Source organism: Urtica dioica, chromosome 7 (genome assembly GCF_054948205.1).
Source record: "Urtica dioica subsp. dioica isolate 48M chromosome 7, U.dioica_male_clone48M_v1_H2, whole genome shotgun sequence".
NCBI lineage: Eukaryota > Viridiplantae > Streptophyta > Magnoliopsida > Rosales > Urticaceae > Urtica > Urtica dioica.
Genome location: NC_142762.1, coordinates 31,862,698 through 31,879,615, shown reverse-complemented (window position 1 = coordinate 31,879,615; position 16,918 = coordinate 31,862,698). Strand labels below are relative to the sequence as shown.

At 36.3% G+C, this 16,918-nt stretch overlaps 4 protein-coding genes and 2 long non-coding RNA genes across 7 annotated transcripts; 1 reads left to right on the top strand and 5 right to left on the bottom strand.

Annotated features, from left to right (window-relative positions):
* Window positions 1–4,040: 4,040 nt before the first annotated feature.
* LOC149390833 (phospholipase D delta-like) lies at window positions 4,041–6,275 on the bottom strand. 2 transcript variants are annotated; one of them, XM_089620847.1, is made up of 8 exons: window positions 6,100–6,275; window positions 5,825–5,915; window positions 5,452–5,596; window positions 4,983–5,348; window positions 4,759–4,875; window positions 4,442–4,636; window positions 4,229–4,373; window positions 4,041–4,146 (listed from the first exon to the last, which is right to left on the bottom strand). In XM_089620847.1, the coding sequence occupies exons 5-8, from the start codon at window positions 4,858–4,860 to the stop codon at window positions 4,085–4,087; spliced, it is 504 nt and encodes a 167-aa protein (XP_089476973.1). In that variant the 5' UTR covers window positions 4,861–4,875; window positions 4,983–5,348; window positions 5,452–5,596; window positions 5,825–5,915; window positions 6,100–6,275; the 3' UTR covers window positions 4,041–4,084. The 2 variants fall into 2 exon arrangements, with proteins under 2 accessions (XP_089476973.1, XP_089476971.1); XM_089620845.1 differs by having other exon boundaries at window positions 4,983–5,596.
* Window positions 6,276–6,892: 617 nt separating this feature from the next.
* LOC149390832 (uncharacterized) lies at window positions 6,893–7,796 on the bottom strand. Its single transcript, XM_089620911.1, has 3 exons — window positions 7,787–7,796; window positions 7,565–7,685; window positions 6,893–7,485 (listed from the first exon to the last, which is right to left on the bottom strand). The coding sequence occupies exons 2-3, from the start codon at window positions 7,565–7,567 to the stop codon at window positions 7,054–7,056; spliced, it is 435 nt and encodes a 144-aa protein (XP_089477037.1). The 5' UTR covers window positions 7,568–7,685; window positions 7,787–7,796; the 3' UTR covers window positions 6,893–7,053.
* An 8-nt stretch (window positions 7,797–7,804) lies between these two features.
* LOC149390831 (uncharacterized) lies at window positions 7,805–8,349 on the bottom strand. Its single transcript, XR_016300287.1, has 3 exons — window positions 8,268–8,349; window positions 8,026–8,157; window positions 7,805–7,943 (listed from the first exon to the last, which is right to left on the bottom strand). It is a non-coding gene; the product is annotated as an uncharacterized LOC149390831 (long non-coding RNA).
* An 87-nt stretch (window positions 8,350–8,436) lies between these two features.
* LOC149390830 (replication protein A 70 kDa DNA-binding subunit D-like) lies at window positions 8,437–10,393 on the bottom strand. Its single transcript, XM_089619863.1, has 6 exons — window positions 10,319–10,393; window positions 9,777–9,882; window positions 9,203–9,359; window positions 8,855–9,125; window positions 8,669–8,768; window positions 8,437–8,566 (listed from the first exon to the last, which is right to left on the bottom strand). Exons 2-6 carry the CDS (start codon window positions 9,788–9,790, stop codon window positions 8,437–8,439), a joined length of 672 nt encoding a protein of 223 aa, XP_089475989.1. The 5' UTR covers window positions 9,791–9,882; window positions 10,319–10,393.
* Window positions 10,394–10,804: 411 nt separating this feature from the next.
* Window positions 10,805–11,372, bottom strand: LOC149390829 (uncharacterized). Its single transcript, XR_016300076.1, has 3 exons — window positions 11,331–11,372; window positions 10,989–11,103; window positions 10,805–10,886 (listed from the first exon to the last, which is right to left on the bottom strand). It is a non-coding gene; the product is annotated as an uncharacterized LOC149390829 (long non-coding RNA).
* Window positions 11,373–13,487: 2,115 nt separating this feature from the next.
* ADCL (D-aminoacid aminotransferase-like PLP-dependent enzymes superfamily protein) lies at window positions 13,488–16,614 on the top strand. The gene is made up of 5 exons (XM_089620557.1): window positions 13,488–13,708; window positions 13,838–13,881; window positions 13,972–14,150; window positions 14,661–15,334; window positions 16,377–16,614. The coding sequence occupies exons 1-5, from the start codon at window positions 13,534–13,536 to the stop codon at window positions 16,475–16,477; spliced, it is 1,173 nt and encodes a 390-aa protein (XP_089476683.1). The 5' UTR covers window positions 13,488–13,533; the 3' UTR covers window positions 16,478–16,614.
* Window positions 16,615–16,918: the final 304 nt, after the last annotated feature.

Here is a 16,918-nt window from a genome sequence, read left to right as displayed (position 1 = left end):
AAAAAATAATGTTAATAAAAGAAGGTTAAAAAAAATACCGTGAGATACAGTGTGACAACAAATATACCGTGACACTGTATCACACGCTAAATATAGTGTTTCTTTTGCAGTTGCGCTGGAGAGAAATCGGCACTATATTTGGTGATATATCACTTTATTGGAGTTGGCCTGAGACTTTGCGGGACACCAAAGAGAAATGTTTTCTTTCCCATCATATTTGTACCATAAATGCATTTTTGTGTGATGATTTCACCATAAAAAATAAAAACACCTTCCCCATAAAAGTAAGACGAGAATGAAAAAAGATCTCTCACTTACAAACCCATGAACGAACGCTAGCCATTTTAAAATAAAAATAAAAAAATAAAGATGTTCTATTTCACTTATTTGGTCTTTTTCTAAGGTGAGACAAAGTGTTACGGAAATGTATAATTTGGTTTATTGTTATTAGTATTATTAGTAATGCTTTTCTGCTAGTGAATGTCATTTGAAATTAATACCAATTTTATTTATTTTTAATTTAATTTGGGCCTAAGAAACACATGTTGGTTGGCAGGTTTCTGTGGATTTAGCCATTGGTCCAAGAATAGTCAAAAGTGATGATGTAATTTAGGAAACATTTTGATATGCACTAATTTCCTAAGGCAAACCAAGCTAAAAACTAAACCCGATGGACGTACCAATTAACCACGAGGGATAGAAACTTACCCAGACCAAATGCAGGATGAACAAGATCGCAAGATCGAAGATTCGTCAAAAAACGCTACCGATAAGTCCAAAAGATGAAACATGCGCTAAAAACCCTGGAAAAAGCAAGAAATGATATCTCAAAATCCGGAAAACAACTATATACCCGAGATAGATGGTCAGTACAAAGCATGTCCAAGAAGCCTCATTAATCCAATTGTAGAGACAAAAAGTTGTGACGATTCCAAAAAAAAAAAAATAAATAAACAACGCCATGTCATTCACTCAACCTCAAGAGGTCCAAGGAAACCATACTCTAAACATACTGGGAAGAAAAATAGTAAAAGTGTTCGAGGTATAATTGAATTGAAGATCATACCATATAGTTCCTTACCAGTTTCACTAAAATACTAAGAATCGTAAGTTCGAGTATGACGTTGAAAGCACCAAGAACAAGAGAAATTCAGTACCGAGCCCAAGTCAAATAGGCTCGAGGGCTCATGAGGGTTAAGGAACGACACGCTCATAAGACAAGAACGAACCTTACCAAGAAGAACTTTGAAGATAAGAGAAGCTAGTAGGTTAAAGACCAGTCAAAACAAAGTAAACACGTGTAAATGCCGAGCAAAAGAAGAGTAACCACCCATTACGCACGTCTTGGGAGTGGTTACTTGATAAATCGTCAAGAATGTGAGACGGATCATCCCACGTACTCCGCCAAAAGACCCTTATAAATAGGGGAAGAGTTCCCTGAGGAGATGACGAGAGATTTTTATGCACACATAAGCACTCGCTACAAAACTTCATCTGTCGTTCAACACCCTCGTTTACTTTATCTCTTTTACCAGATTCGTCTGTAGTTAGAGATAATCTTGCCTAGACACTCGGAGTTCTTTTGGGACTGACCAAGTGCTCTTCGTAACACATTTGTTATACTAATTTTGTGTGTCAATAAGAGCATTGATTTTATTTTCATTTTTATTGTGTATTTTTTTATAAAATTTCTTATTGGTCTTGCTCTTCGCCGGAGCGACCAAATCTTTATCGCCCACTGCCTACTACACCTTCTCGTCTCTTACCAAAGCCTAATCTCCAGCGGGCCAAATATTATGCTTGCACTACTTCAATATCAAGTACGACCTTGCCAACGACTCTTCTTTCGTCACCGCTCTCGTCAACCTTTATGTGTTCGTTGGTGATTTTATTGTCACTTGGTGGATCTTTGATCACATTACCAAATTGTCAGAATTTACCTGACGAGTCGTGTATAATTTGTCAAGATTTTATCAAGTTTGACTTCTTCCAAGTCGTAAAAAATTGAGGAAAAAGTCGTATAAAAAATGAGACCATTTTTAGTAGTCTGGAGTAATGCAGTTGTACCTATAATTAAAAATACCATGATCAGATTATGTACATAACAATTCACAAAATTATAATACCTTAAAATAATATGAAACATTTAAAACAATAGTGGAGATCAATTGTTTACATTAATCTTCTACAATAGCGTATTAATCCTTCACCTACCCCTCCAACGCTAGTCTAGCCTTTTTCTTTGCCATGTAGAACATGGTTTTGAAAACGTTGCAGAATTTCAGTGCACACACCATACTCTTGAAGCTTGTATAGTCCATGTTTGGGTTCAAACGAAAATGTTCCAGAAAATTTGTTGCTAACCACTGGCTTGTCACGAGTTTGTTGTAAGAAACAATGCCACAATCATGCCCGTCTATATGTGTATTATTTCTAATTGTCTTGTAATTAGAATTCTCAACCTTCGCATATGTAACCCATTTAAAACATTTGCCTCAATACTTTGCTCGCACTTTTTTACTATCGGTTAATGCATATTGAAAATTTTTATGATTCTGAATATTCCTCAAATTAAGACATGGTTGATAATTCCAAATATATTTTGAACTTGAAACCATCAAATCTTGATCTTTGGTTGAACTCATTTATGCTCTTGCCCTTGGTCTGAACATCTTCTTCATGACACACACTATTCAACTCGCTCGCATGCCATGACTCATCCGACTCTTCCTCGCTATCGCCGACGATGTTACAAGGCTCGTTCACTGCCGACCACCATTGTTGAGGATGAGTAGTGTTCTTAAGGTCTACCTCGTGCTCTCCATCGTCTTCATACTCTTCCTCACCTATTACGAAATCTTCTTCGCCATCATTTTCATGCTCTTCAACCATTCGTGTTCTTCGATTATGAAAATTTGCGATTTGGGAATTTAGGGTTATTTTGTTTCTTTATTTCTTTCGAATACATAGACACAAATAATAAATCTTTTTAATGAAACATTTTAATTAAAAAAAGTACCATTTAATTAATAAACATTTTTTTCATTTTTAAATGAATATTTTTTAAAAAAATCAACAGATATAAGAAAACGAGTAAATGATTTTTTAATTCTAAGTATTAATATTAAGTATTTTCGCAGTAAAAAAAAGTAGCTAAGTGTATTTAGATGTGTAAATCATAGATATTTTTGTGGTCAGTTCCTCTAATTTTTCTTAATCAAATTTAACGTTATTTTTTTTTACTGGACTGGACTCCTTATCCTCCTGGAAGTGTTTCCTGCTATTATATATACTAGTTCTGAGGCCGTGCCCATGGCACGGCATATATGCAATATGATCATTGAGTATTCTATTTTTTTTCTTTTATGTATGTTAAGTTATGAAACGAGATAGTAGTAGATAATTGGTTCAACAAAAAAAGTAACAGTTAAGTTTATTTACATAAGCATAGGCAGATAAAGTTTGTAGGAGCATAATAATTTACCTGGGTAGATATGGTTGCTAATAACACGTAAACAATAAAGAGAATTTATAACTCAGGGCTTTGTTGTTTTTTTTTTCTGTCAATTATTGGTAGAAGTGTAAGGGTTTATCGAACTAACCTTGAAATATCCATTGTTGTTTTTTTTTTGAAGAGGAAGAACAGAAATGTGCAGAAATGGGAGTATGAAGATGTGGTTATCTATTCAAAATCAAGGGAATTGGAGGTAAAGTTAATTTTATTAAGTAAAGAGATAGATAGACATGTGGCAACATGTGTCAATAGTTTAAATAAATTTGGTGTCTAACAGAGTATTAGCAATGGTGAATGTACTTATAGTAGCTATTGAGATGTTGATAAATAATTAGTGGACGTAAACTATGTGTACCTATGACTTCTAGTGTTGTAAAACAGTTACATATATATTAAATTTCTTTATTTTAAAAGTTAAAGTTATCTATTCATTTATTCACATCAAAGTTATATATTTGAGGTGCTGATTTAATTTTTTGGTGTATGGTTAACTGTTTTTTTTTTTTTTTTTTTTACTTTTCTTGCAGTCTTTAAGAGAGTATATGCACCAATGATTTCTTGTGTATGAGGTTAAATCTGGACACGCCAGTTCTGAGGCTCTTCATGCTTGGCAACCCATAATGCAGGATCGTCTATTGTAACAGATGAAGAAGGATTAAGGATCCACGATATGCGTTCCAACTTTATCAAATAATTGTCGTGCCAATGAGATACCTTCTTTAACTTTTGCCCCAATTCCGACCGTTTCATGGCTTTTTTTCCACCGCTGCTCGAAATTAGTGGGCACGTCATACGCAGCAGGGCCTTCGATTTTGCAGTGCAAGTCATGCCATAGCTGCCTCGGTCCCTTCGTTCCGCTCTGTTTTTTGACACCGCCAAGTAAAACACATTATAACACAAAAAGGGGACATAGAAATTGACACTCACAGAAAAAGTTGGGTTCTGAAAATCTCCGTCAAACACAGTGTCTAGATCACGAAACAGCCGGTGCTGAGGTGTGTCGTAACGGCCATCATAGAGGTCTAAACCTCCTAGAAATGAAGTTATCTTCCGATTATTACCCCAAGCTTGTGTGTCCACAATTACGCATTTTTGATGATGCGTAAACAGAGTTCCTACAAGCTGAAAACGAACTTTTCACCTCAGCACCACATAAGAAAATAAGAGTCAATTTAGAAGAAAATAAAACATAAAAGGAATATTTATAAAGGTGAAAATGTTACTGGAACATGATAAATTCATGCCTGATGCTTAAAAATGCTGAGCATACTGCTAGCATACCGCGGCGACAACATGCAAGTCACCGACGAGTGCTTGAAGAACTTCTTCGTTTCTTCATCGTGCATTTCGATCACTCATTTCTGCCATCAAATTAAGCAACGCTGTTATATGTATGTTGAGTTAACACTTACTGTACCAAAAAGAGCAAGTCGCTCAAATAATAATGAAGACAATGATTAATTAGTACCGTCTTTAGAAAGAAGTGGTGGTGAGAGGTCTTATCATCCCAAACGAGCATAAGAAGTCTGATGCCTTCCTGAGACTTGAATTTAAGCAAATCTCCGAGGCTCAAATCCCCGCCGTTTGGCAAAGGCCTTGTCGGTTTTCTAACCACTTTCACTTTGTGAAATATGGACCAACCAACAATGTATATCAGATGATGAGCCTCCAATATCGCGTGGCATATATCTTCCCAGCAATTCTCTTGATCGTACGATTTTCCGTTCTCCAATTCGATTTCTTCAGGTGTTGGATCCGGTGAGTGAGCGTCCTGGTATAGAGTCACCGAACCGGCTTTCCGAGCCGGAAAATAGAGCAGCTTCCCGAACGGATTCTGTGAGTTTGGAATCACACGCGTGTGAGCAACGCGCGCCCCGGCGAGGCACATTGTGACGTGGGTTGCTGGTGATGATTTTCCCGTAGTTAAATGAATTTACCTTGAAACGCACCAGCAATAAATAAGTTGTCCCAGGGTGTTTCTATAACAAAAAGCTAGATCAGTCTAGAAACTTCAGTTTTCTTCCGTCTTAACGAAGACCACTGTTTGATATGGTTTGATGTATACGAGACCAGCATTCTCAACTGCAGATGAAAAGGAAAACAATTAAAAGAGGAATGTGAAGCATGAATGAAAACAAAGTTATTTATAAGCAAACAACAATTTAGTAAATAATAAATGTGCAAATCACAATAGGTGATCAAGTTAATAGAAAGCATTTTTAACTTTCGACAATAACAGTTAACGTAAAGATGTGATGCAAAATATTCAAATTCATTCACTAATGTATTGCTAAAACAATAAAATATTACCTGTAAATAGAGTGTTGTCTATTTTACAAGTCTGTTGTTTCGTCAATAAGTGTAATACGAGCCTGTTTTTTAGGTTATGTTGCATTCCTACCTAGAAAAGAAAGAAACTTTTGGTGAGAGTGGGTGAGAGTGACAACTTAGAAAAGAAAGAAACTTTTGGTGAGAGTGGGTGAGAGTGACAACTTTACTGGAAAATAAAAATAAAAGCAAGATAATATGGCAATAACTATTCTGCTAGCACTTTAAATAAATTCTAAGAGCAGTATATCTATTACCTTGGCTGAAGCACCAAATTTATATTTTGTTCTAAACGATTAGCTAAGAACAGAATCTCGTCGTAGACCAGCGACTCTGAATCCTTTACGGCGAGATTCGATCGATCCTCGTTGAGCTTTGTCTCGCGCTTTCTCTTCGTCGTCAAACCTTCCAGTCTCTCTCTCTCTCTCTCTCTCTCTCTCTCTTCGTCGTCAAACCTTCCAGTCTCTCTCTCTCTCTCTCTCTCTCTCTCTGAATATCTCTGTCTCTGTTTCACCCTCTCACTCTCGCTATCTCTCTCTCGCTCAATCCCTCTCACACAAACAAAACAGGAAAAGAAAAAAGAAAGAACAATCTGAAAAGGGGAAACGGGAAAACCAAGAGCTCTCAGCAAGAACAAAAACACACTGATGCATTAATTGTTTCAGCCCATTAAAAAAACTTAGAATGTGCCACGTGGCGATTGAGGAGAGTGACGAAACGTTTTTTTGCTTAAGATTTTTGGGTCTTTTAATGAGACTAGTAATAGCTACGCACGAATGATCGTAAAATGAAAACGAGCAAGTTCGAAGAAATTCAAACCGTTGATGAAAATTTTGGGAAAAGTATGCATTTACCAATTAATATATATTTGTAAATGACGTTCATCTACAAAAATGACGTTTGATTGTCGTTTTTGCATTTGGATTGTCGTTTTTCTCATACGAAAAATGACGCCATAACAGAGACTTTAAATACCTTGAACATATAAATATATATTTGTCATTTTGAAGTTCAAAATGTTGTTCAAAATACAGCAAACAAGTTGATTTTGACATGGCTGGAAAATTTAGATTGATAAGAGAAACATTTAGATAATACAATATCCAAAAAAAAACTTCAAAAGCAGCCCACATAATATAGCTATAATCACAAAGAGTGATTTGAGGGTATGTCATCAAAAACCATAGTTTGATTTCAACAAAAGTAACACTTCAATTTGTTTTTTTTTCGATTTTTGGCTTCTTTTTGAGCTTGGTGTTGAGATCTTCACGGTTAGAAGCACCGACCTTGGAGGAGTGACCGTCACTTTGTTGTGCCTCAGGTTGGGATGGTGTAGATATGAGTTTATATTTCTCAACGGATTTTTGAACGGAAAGTTCATTTGATTCTGCGTCTTTTGTCTGAATTGGAATAATGACTGGATTATCTTGTTTTTCAGACTCATGTTCGATGAGTGCAGCAGATGTTGAGATATTGGGCAGAGTGTCATGTCCAATGTCTTTAGTTTCTTCAGCAGCAAAAACAACCGTGAACTTTGTTCTCATGGCAGTAGGCATATCATTTTTTGGAGCTTTGATATACACAAGGAAGTTGTTCTTGTGTGGCAGCTCAAAAAAGGACTGTGGAGGTGCTTGATTAAGAGCCTAATTAAGAAATACAAACATGAATAAGTCATACAGCTGTACTAAAAGAATATGAAGTTTGGTCAACTTTGTGACTTACCATCGATGTTGCATTGACGATGTCCGTTGCTAGACATGAGAATATGTTTTCAGCAGTTTGTCCAAAGAGAGTAGCTGATATGAGCCCTGTTGAGTCTTCTATATCCACTTCAATTCTAGGCCTAGAACATAGTAGAATAATTTGTTATTTGTTTATTACCGCAGAGAGTCAAGAAGTGTTTGTTATTTGTATAAAGGAAATACGAAAGTTAGTTGGTCGAACCAGGGAATAGCTCTTGTGGAGTATCACAGAAAAGACATTCGAACAGGGTTTGTAAAACTGATCCAGTTGCTCTGTGACATCTTTCGCAAGAAACGTACCAAAATGGTTGTTTAAAGTCTGTAACTTTTAGCTTGCCCTTCACCCAAAATGCCGACCTCTGTAGATAAAGGGAAACATGTCTAATATATGTATATGTAAATTAAAAAAAAATACGATAAAACATGTCTAAGCATTCATACCATCAGAGCCATATCATGCACATGGCTGATTGGAATAATTTGATCATCAGGAGAAGGACGAAGTGGAATGGATAAAGCGTCATAGCTTTTGTCGTCGATCAGATCAGCAATTTTTTAGAGTTGTCGATGATCCTGCTTAGAGTAAATGGAAAGAGATGAGGTAAAAAAAATAAACAGAACATGAACTTAAAGAAAAAATAGATTTAAAATCTGTGGCATGTGTGTTGTGTAAGAAATTAGACCATCCGCGAAGCTGCTTTGCGATGTCTAATTCAGGCTCAATGACGAAGCATGTCGTAGGTTTCGTTTGAACACTAACAGCTCTTGAAATAAAAAAAATACATATAAACATTGCAAATTTCTCAAAGCTATTTTTAGATACATACATATAAGGATTTTATTGTTGGTGAACTAACCATTGTGAGAAACAACTTGTAATTGAATGGCAGCAATAATTGGCCTTCTATGAATAATGTTTGAGAGTGTTTCACATTCATTTGTAGTGAAAGAATCCCACATCGTGAACGTCATGGTTTGAAACCTCCGGTAATGAAATAACAAAAGAGTCATTATTCATACTTATGTCAATCAGCAAGTACAGTACACACTTACATATGTAATTTCAGAAGTTTCAAATTCTTACTTTGCATTCAGAAGAACCACTTCTTGTATTGCGCTAGCGGTAGAGGATCTTGTCTGGATTTTCCTCTTTGGACGAATGTCTATAGCAGCAGCGAGGATATCTGCACATTTATTTTGTCAATTATGTTACAGTGAAACAGATTTTTGAAAGTGAAAAAAAAAACCACAGGTTGTAAGCATGTATTACTAATATGTGACACTTTGTCCATATGAATTTGAAGATCTGAGAAAGGAGTGAAGTTGTAAGTTGATTCCAATAAGGTTGCATGGTTTTCTTCTACTTCTTGAATTGTTGTTCGTGAATTTAGAGTCCAGTACAGCTCGTCATGTCGTTGTTTGTACTCTGCCTTTGCTTCCTTAACAGATGCATTCGAGATGAGATATGTTTTAGTCAGCTGGAGCTTGTTTTGGAAAGCTGTAATCGCTGAATCAAATATCACTGCCTGTATTTTGTTTCCCTGTGACAAAATCAATAGCGAAGCTAAATATAGCAGAGAATATTCGTTAATAACGTTTGTTAAGAAAGATGAAAAACCTGCGGGTCTACTAAGATCAACGATTGGTATTTGACAGGGCTTCGAGTTGAGGAACGGGGGGTTGTCTTTTCAGCAACAACGACTTTCGATGTCCAGCCCAGTTCATCTTTTTGTATTTCAGGTATCAACTTAAATTTTTTTGAGGCAGTTTCAGAACTGCACATTTACAAAGAAGAATGGAAGAGAATGTAAAAAAAATGATTAAAATAAATTGTTTTTACTGTTCCAGAACCATAAGCTATACTAATGGATATAGAATTCATAATCTATACTAATGGATAAAAAAAATGGATATAGAATTCATAAGCTATACTAATTAAACAATTTTCAGTAAGCATCACAGTATGTCTTATTGTTTGTGAATATTAAAATATGAGAAAAAAGATACTAACTTTGAAGTAAAAAATTGATTAAAATAAATATGTTTTACTTGTTTCAGAACCATATATTTTAAAGCTCATAAAAAATGGATATAGAATTCATAAGCTATACTACTTGAACAGTTTCAAGTAAGCATCACAGTACATGTGTTATTGTTTGTGAATATTAAAATTTGAAGAAGAAGATACTAACCTTGAAGTCATCATGTGGAGAGCAGAAGAGAAGATGCTATTTTAGCTGAAATTGGTATTAGAAGGGGTATTTAGATGGAGCTGGACTTGTGTATTTATAGAAGAAGCTGTGTAATAGAACAAACATACTGTCTATTAATATTCTACTCTGATGTCTACTCTGGTGCCTCTTGGTATTCTAATTGATTGCCTCTTGGTATTCTAATTGATAGAAGTGACATGACAATAAATATATTAGAACTAACCAGCAACAGTAACATGCCTTGTGTGAATGTAACTAAACTATGGAAAGTAGCAAATTGATCATCTAAGATAGCACACAATTCTGATAAATAGCAATACTAAATATAACACTCCTAGTCAGCAAAACGTTTTTGATAAAATAGTGATACTAAATATAACACTCCTAGACCAACAGCTTTCAGGTAAACTTAAAAAAAAATGCATTTTTGATCCGAAAATCAGCAGAAGACCTATAGAAGGATATGGAGTAAAATGCAGCTGAGTTGTTAGTGACGGAGATGAGATTGACATGTCACAAACCTCAAGGTCTGAGTACCATCAGGCTCGGACTCGTGCGAGCTAAGGCTACCAGGCTGTGTTGTGCCATGAAAATAGGTGGCGAATTACTGGAAATTTCCTTCGTAGATCCTGGAACAAAAATGTACATTTGGAACATAATTAAGATTGTGGGTTTTGTTTTATGTATTACTATAAATCTATGGTCAAAACAGAGATCATAAGACGGTGAGGCCAGTTCTGAGTGCAAAATAATTGCAATCAGGCCAAAGATCAATAAACCTGGATAATTGCAATCTAATATACTAAAAAGAAAAAAAAAGTCAAACTAAGGAGAGACCTGTAAGAAGACCAACAGCAAGTATAGGTTCCAAAAATCTTCTCGGTTCTTTCCAGTCTTTGCCTGATTTTATAACCACAATAGGTTAACATTACATTTGATACGTGTTTATATGAATCTAAACATTATTCAGAGCAAATGACGGAGAATAGATGAAACTACCTTTAGATATTTATGTGATTTGTTCGGATTGCAAAGTCATATGAAGTCAACACCACAGATATTTCCCCTGTGGTTTCGGTGGCTAACCCACTGCGCCAAATAAAATCAGGGATTCGGTGTATGAGAAGAAAAGAATATGTTGGCATTTCAACAGCCACTTCAAGAATTTACACAGGAACAACAGACACCAACCTTTTGGGCATCTAAATCGCTGTCACTATATTTATGTGCAGTATCGTATGTTGATTCGAACCCCTGTGACCGAAGGAACTTGTATACATGGCCATGCTTGCTTCCGTTCCAATCACTACAGAAGAAAGAACATGAAAATATAAATCAAACGACACACCATTCACTTCTGTTGGGGGCAGAGACCACTATTATCCCGTCACTTAGACCATGATCTCTGCCAAGGTACAATTCTACCTAGTTTAATTTCCCCCCAGTTCAAATGACCCCAGTTTACAGCAGTCAAAGTACATAACATGTTGAATCAGATAATAGTTGAAAATTAATGGAATATTAGAAACTCACCCACACAGCATTATGGGCATGGGATTGAGTTGATTTTCTCTCTAATATGACTTGACGTATTGAAAAATCTTGTAAACCTGGTCGAAGGCATATCAATACAACATCCTCAGCTAATGCGACTTTCAAATCTTGGTACCGTTGTCTCAAACAAGCTTGAGTTTTATTTTCTTTATTGTTGTTTAATTATTATAATTATTATTTGCATAAAAAAAAGTCCATATTAGCTATGTCCCTAATATATATGCTCTCTGCATGTGTCCCTGGTTTATAAATTAACAGCAACTATTTGAAAGAAAAAAAATATATAGTTGAAAAGAAAAGATGCACCAGACTGGGAGTTGCGTCAGTGCTTCGTTCGTCGGAGTCCTACGAGGAAATTGTAATGAAAACATTATTTGCCGTCGATTAAGAACCAGGTTCTTTCTCTGATAATCTATACTCATCAATAACTTTAAAAAAAAAAAAAAAAAAAAACTCACCTAGGAGAGGGCTTTTAGGCCGCGAATGCAACGAAATCGCTGTCAAAGACGAACGTTGAAGGAGATTAGAGTGGATAGCACTAACCACGAAGGCGCGGCAAAAGCGCGGCCGATGTCGGACCGGAAGCGGTTCGGCGGAGTCAAGTTCAGAGAGATGGAGAGGGACTGCCTGCTCGCCCACGGGAAGTCGGCCAACCTCCACGAGATGCGAGTCCGCTGATTCCAAGAAAGAGTGTGATTTGAAGCTTTCTCTTTGTCGCAACCATCTTAATTACATCTGTTGTGATTTTCATGTCAGTTATCGAATTTGGAACTTCTATATTATAGAATCCAGAACTAACTCATCTATGTGAGGAAGATAGCTAGCAGTTATTACAGAATATTTCGTCCACTAAGGTATATGTTAGTTCTAAACATTTGGTTAAATTGTATATCATATATGCTTTTCCTTACTCGACCAGACCAATTGCTGAGCGTTTGAGACAAAAAATTATAATATCATTCGCATTTTGACTCGAAATGTGCGAAAAAAGAAAAAGGCAAGACGTAACATCAAGTATTTTAAAGATAAGTTACCTCATCTAACAGATTTCGGCACAAAGAGTCATTGAATTTCAGTGGTTTCGAATGAAATCCAAGGCCAACAAGATCATCTGCGAAAAAGAATAAGAAGGCATCAGTAAGCAATAAGTTCAAAATCGATAATACTAACCCACATATAAACCAACAACAAGAAACAACGGAAAAATAACAGCCTTGTGCTCGATACTATGTCTGTAGCAAAAAATTTGGCATCGCGAACATGTAAACGAATTTATAAAGCTCCAATCAAGTGGAGTAACTCCTTAATCTTCTGCAGCTTTATATGGATACAAACCATTATTTACAAATTCACCGTCCTATTTCCATTCGATCGGTCTCAGTTTTGTTTACGGTTTCAAAATCAATTTCAAGAAGTCTCGAATCAAAATCCCCAACACATAGACACCAACACCAGAACTAAACTTACACCGAAGGGGACAGTTGCGAATTTGTGAGCATACTTACCTTTGGCGACGAAATAGTCCACTGCCAATCGACTGTGAAACCAAAATTCTGACAAAGAAATCCCGAAGAAGGAAGAATATGCGACAGATCTCCAAAGTGTTGTCGACGAAGTTTTTGGTTCGTTGTTTTTGTTTTTTTTAAAGAACCACGGACGGACGTTGTTCGGAGAATGGGAGAAGAAAATCGAGGAGAGCGGAGAAGAAAATCAAGCAGAGAAGATAGAAGGCAGGGAAAGTGTTGACCAGAACAGAGCCACGTGCCACACAGGGAGTAGCCCAATTTAGCCACGTGTCGTGCAAAGAGAGGGGCAAAGGAGTGCCACGTGGCAGACTCTGGATAGAAGCTTTAAGTACCGTAGGCTCTTATTATCTATGTTATGGAGTAAGTAGATATATATACATATATATATGTGTGTATACATATATATATATATATATATATATTATATACCATTGTAAAGTTTTGAAGCAAAAGAATTAATGATGTACTACATTTAAAAACAGTCAAGTCAACATCATCATCCAAATAAAAATTCAAATACTTTGGTTCATCTTATTCAACGCTAAGCAACACCGCTTTCCAACGATCTTTTTTTTTCTTCTCAAAACTCTTCCTTTAAAAATACAAAAAAAAAAAAAAAAAAAAACTTCCCTCTGTTTATTCTCCTTCCCATTTCTATGGCTTCTCTTTCATCGACTCTGTTTAAACCAACTCTTCAAACTCTCACGTACAGTTTCACCAATCCGAAACCAATTTCATTTCCTAGCTTCGTTTCCTTCTCCGGGCTTTCAAAGCCCGAAAGCAGATTCGCCGTCATCGTGGAAAGCTCGAACCATAACGAAGCTTTTCTTGGTTAGTTTTTCATCTCCTCATTTCCTCAGAACACACACACATACATATATATATATATATATATATATATATATATATATATATATATATTATGATCACTCACTCGTACTTGGTTCTTTTGGGAGGCAGATTCAGGGAATCAATTGGACGTGCCAGTTTTGAGCTGCTCTGAGGTAACATTCTCGCTCTGTTGTTGACTGATGGGATTCTATTTTATTTCCTCGTTGACTGCTAAGCTCGGTTCCGTTGACTTTGTCGTACAGGCGATAGAAAGAATGAGAAGCTACAGGGAAAAGCAGGAGAGGAATCAGGAGTTCGCGGCGATGTATTCCAGCATCACCGGCGGAATAACCACCGACGCGGCGGCGATGGTGGTTTCGATAGACGACCATATGGTCCATCGAGGCCACGCTGTCTTTGACACCGCCGCCATTGTTGACGGGTCTCTCTCTCTTTCTCCCTTAACTTGGTCCATATATGTGTACTACTTGGAAAGTCATAATAAGTATTAACTAGCTCGGATAAACAAACACTAAATCATTTCCTTTTTGAGTCACTCTTTTTTTGTTTCTTCTTCGAAACATAGTCATAAACAAAGTATACTAAAATGTTGATGTCCATACTTTCCAATCAGAATGACCTGATTATGTTTCACATCATAAACAAATATATTCATTAAATAATTTTGGAAAAAAAATTCAGAGTTCCGTCTATATTTTGCCTTCCACATAAAACCTTTTCTCTTGCTCCAGTGAAGTCTCCGGGGGTTCGATTCCTCGTAAATATTTTTGAATTTAGAGCTAAACAAACTTTCTTTCATTCTAAATTGAACTTCTTACAAATGTCTCCAGTGAAGTCTCCGGGGGTTCGATTCCTCGTAAATATTTTTGAATTTAGAGCTAAACAAACTTTCTTTCATTCTAAATTGAACTTCTTACAAATGTCTCCACAGATACTTGTACGAGTTGGACCAACATCTAAACCGAATCGTCAACTCAGCGAGCATGGCCAAGATCGGCCTACCCTTCGACAAAAACCACATAAGAAAAATCCTCATAAAAACCGCGAGCGCCTCAAAATGTCGCGACGGGTCGCTCAGATACTGGCTCACGGCGGGGCCGGGAGACTTCCAGCTCACCCCGTCCCCCAAGAGCCGACCTGCCCTCTACGTCGTAGCGATCCAAGGGCGGCTTGATCCGGACCCAACAGGCGCGAAGGTGATCACCTCGACGGTCCCAATGAAGCCACCCCAGTTCGCGTCAGTGAAGAGCACGAACTACTTGGCGAACGCGCTGGCGAAGATGGAGGCGGAGGAGGCGGGGGCGGATGCAGGGGTGTGGGTGGACGGGGAGGGGCTCGTGGCGGAGGGGCCCAGCATGAACGTGGCGTTCGTGACGCGCGCAAGGGAGCTCGTGATGCCGCGCTTCGAGGGGATACTGGGCGGCTGCACCGCCAAGAGGGCCCTGGTGCTGGCGGAGAAGCTGGTGGCCGGAGGAACGCTCGCGGGGGTGAGGGTGCGAGACGTCACTGTCGAGGAAGGGAAGGCCGCAAGCGAGATGATGCTTCTCGGGAGCGGAGTCCTCATCCGTCCCGTCACGCGCTGGGACGACTCTCGCATCGGTGACGGTAAGAATTCGTCAATATTTCGAGTTTTATAGGTGAAATTATTTCGAAAGTACGACTATTTAGTAGTGTTTTTCTCATTATCCAATAAGAGCTATTTATTCCGACAACAAATGCTTATTGTTATATTTTTGGAATACTGCTCATATTAGATAATGAGAAAAAAAAATAAGGGTGCATTAAGTATAGTCATATTTACAGTTTCATATTGCTATATAACCAACGTTTCGTAAATCTTAGGTAAATAGTCACGTCCATGTATTTACACATGTAAATTGACGTAAATACTCCACTTTTTTTTTTCAATGAAAAGGTAAATTAAGAATGTCGCGTCATTTTTATGACTATTTATCTAATATTTACGAAACGTTGACTATATAGTTATCTCAAACATTTTACTTGACTATTTATCTAATTTTATGAAAAAATAATACCAAATGTTCATATTTTCGGAGTACGGTCGATACATATTAATTTTTTTTTCCAGCATAAATTTTGTTAGTTCTCTAAGAAATGTGAAACCTTAGCCATCTTGTATATCACAAAAAAATATATTGGCAAGTATAAAATAATAATTAGTTATTAAGATCATTATATTTTTTAGGTGGAATCTTAACTTTACAATTTTAGGTTTTGTATAGAAAATGATTGAAAGACTGCAGATTACTGGCCTTATTCTGAATTGTAGGTAGTTTTTATAACTGTATGCCTAAATATTTGAATTAAGAGATAATAGATAGGTGATGGTAAGTAGAAAATGAATGATAAGTGGTTTATAGTTTATACTAACTTTATTTTTGGGTCATATTTATGTTAATGATTAAATATTAACTGATAAGATTTATGAATTTAAATTTTGAGTTGAATTCTAATATGTAAAATTAAATTATTTATTTTACCAATATTTTGAGCCCGATTGAGAAGCTTCCTTTAATTATTGTACGTCTTTGGAAGGGTTTTATGAATTTGGGTTTTTATTTACATATGGCACTTTATTGCTTGTTTTTTTTGTTTTTTTGTTTTTGTTTTTTTGTTTTTTTTTTAGGAAAAGAAGGTCATGTGACAAAAGCTCTTTTGGATCTTCTGATTGAGGACAGGAAATATGGGCCTCCCTCTGTTCGCGTGCTTATCCCTACTGAAGTTTGACTTCACTTACCTTCACGTGATTTTGTAACTTTCTTTTTTTAAGAGACGATTTTGTGACCTTGAGAAAGTGGATGTAGACCTTGTTTAATAGGAAGGAATAAGAAAGAATGGATAGATCTTTTTACAAAAGAAAATAATGATTGAATGATTTTTTAAGTATGTTAAATAGGAAGAAAAAAATGGGTGGATAAATTGTTTTGATATGTATTTGTTAAAAAGATTACTGTTTGGTTATTAATTCAAACAATTTTCTGTTTTTTGTTTTCTATAATTGAAGTGTAATAAATTTTTGCAGCTGTTTTTAAAGTTTGGTACAAAATTCATTTTTTTTTAATTGAGAAAATAACAAAAACATGATAGCTGTTTGGTATTTGGTACATGAATCCGTTATTTAACTCATTTTTTTTTTCTTTTTAAACATCAATAATATAGATATAACTA

What these genes read in the sequence shown, in the direction of transcription:
- LOC149390833 (XM_089620845.1), bottom strand. Translation starts at nt 4,860, where the DNA reads ATGCACGATGAAGAAACGAAGAAGTTCTTCAAGCACTCGTCGGTGACT. An exon ending in TCAGCATTTTTAAGCATCAG is followed by an intron (nt 4,637 to 4,758) that starts GCATGAATTTAT and finishes GTTCGTTTTCAG; the next exon opens with CTTGTAGGAACTCTGTTTAC. An exon ending in TTCAGAACCCAACTTTTTCT is followed by an intron (nt 4,374 to 4,441) that starts GTGAGTGTCAAT and finishes GTCAAAAAACAG; the next exon opens with AGCGGAACGAAGGGACCGAG.
- LOC149390830 (XM_089619863.1), bottom strand. An exon ending in GGACAAAGTGTCACATATTA is followed by an intron (nt 8,769 to 8,854) that starts GTAATACATGCT and finishes ATAAATGTGCAG; the next exon opens with ATATCCTCGCTGCTGCTATA. An exon ending in GTGGTTCTTCTGAATGCAAA is followed by an intron (nt 8,567 to 8,668) that starts GTAAGAATTTGA and finishes TCATTACCGGAG; the next exon opens with GTTTCAAACCATGACGTTCA.
- ADCL (XM_089620557.1), top strand. Translation starts at nt 13,534, where the DNA reads ATGGCTTCTCTTTCATCGACTCTGTTTAAACCAACTCTTCAAACTCTC. An exon ending in CAGTTTTGAGCTGCTCTGAG is followed by an intron (nt 13,882 to 13,971) that starts GTAACATTCTCG and finishes TTTGTCGTACAG; the next exon opens with GCGATAGAAAGAATGAGAAG. An exon ending in CGACTCTCGCATCGGTGACG is followed by an intron (nt 15,335 to 16,376) that starts GTAAGAATTCGT and finishes TTTTTTTTTTAG; the next exon opens with GAAAAGAAGGTCATGTGACA.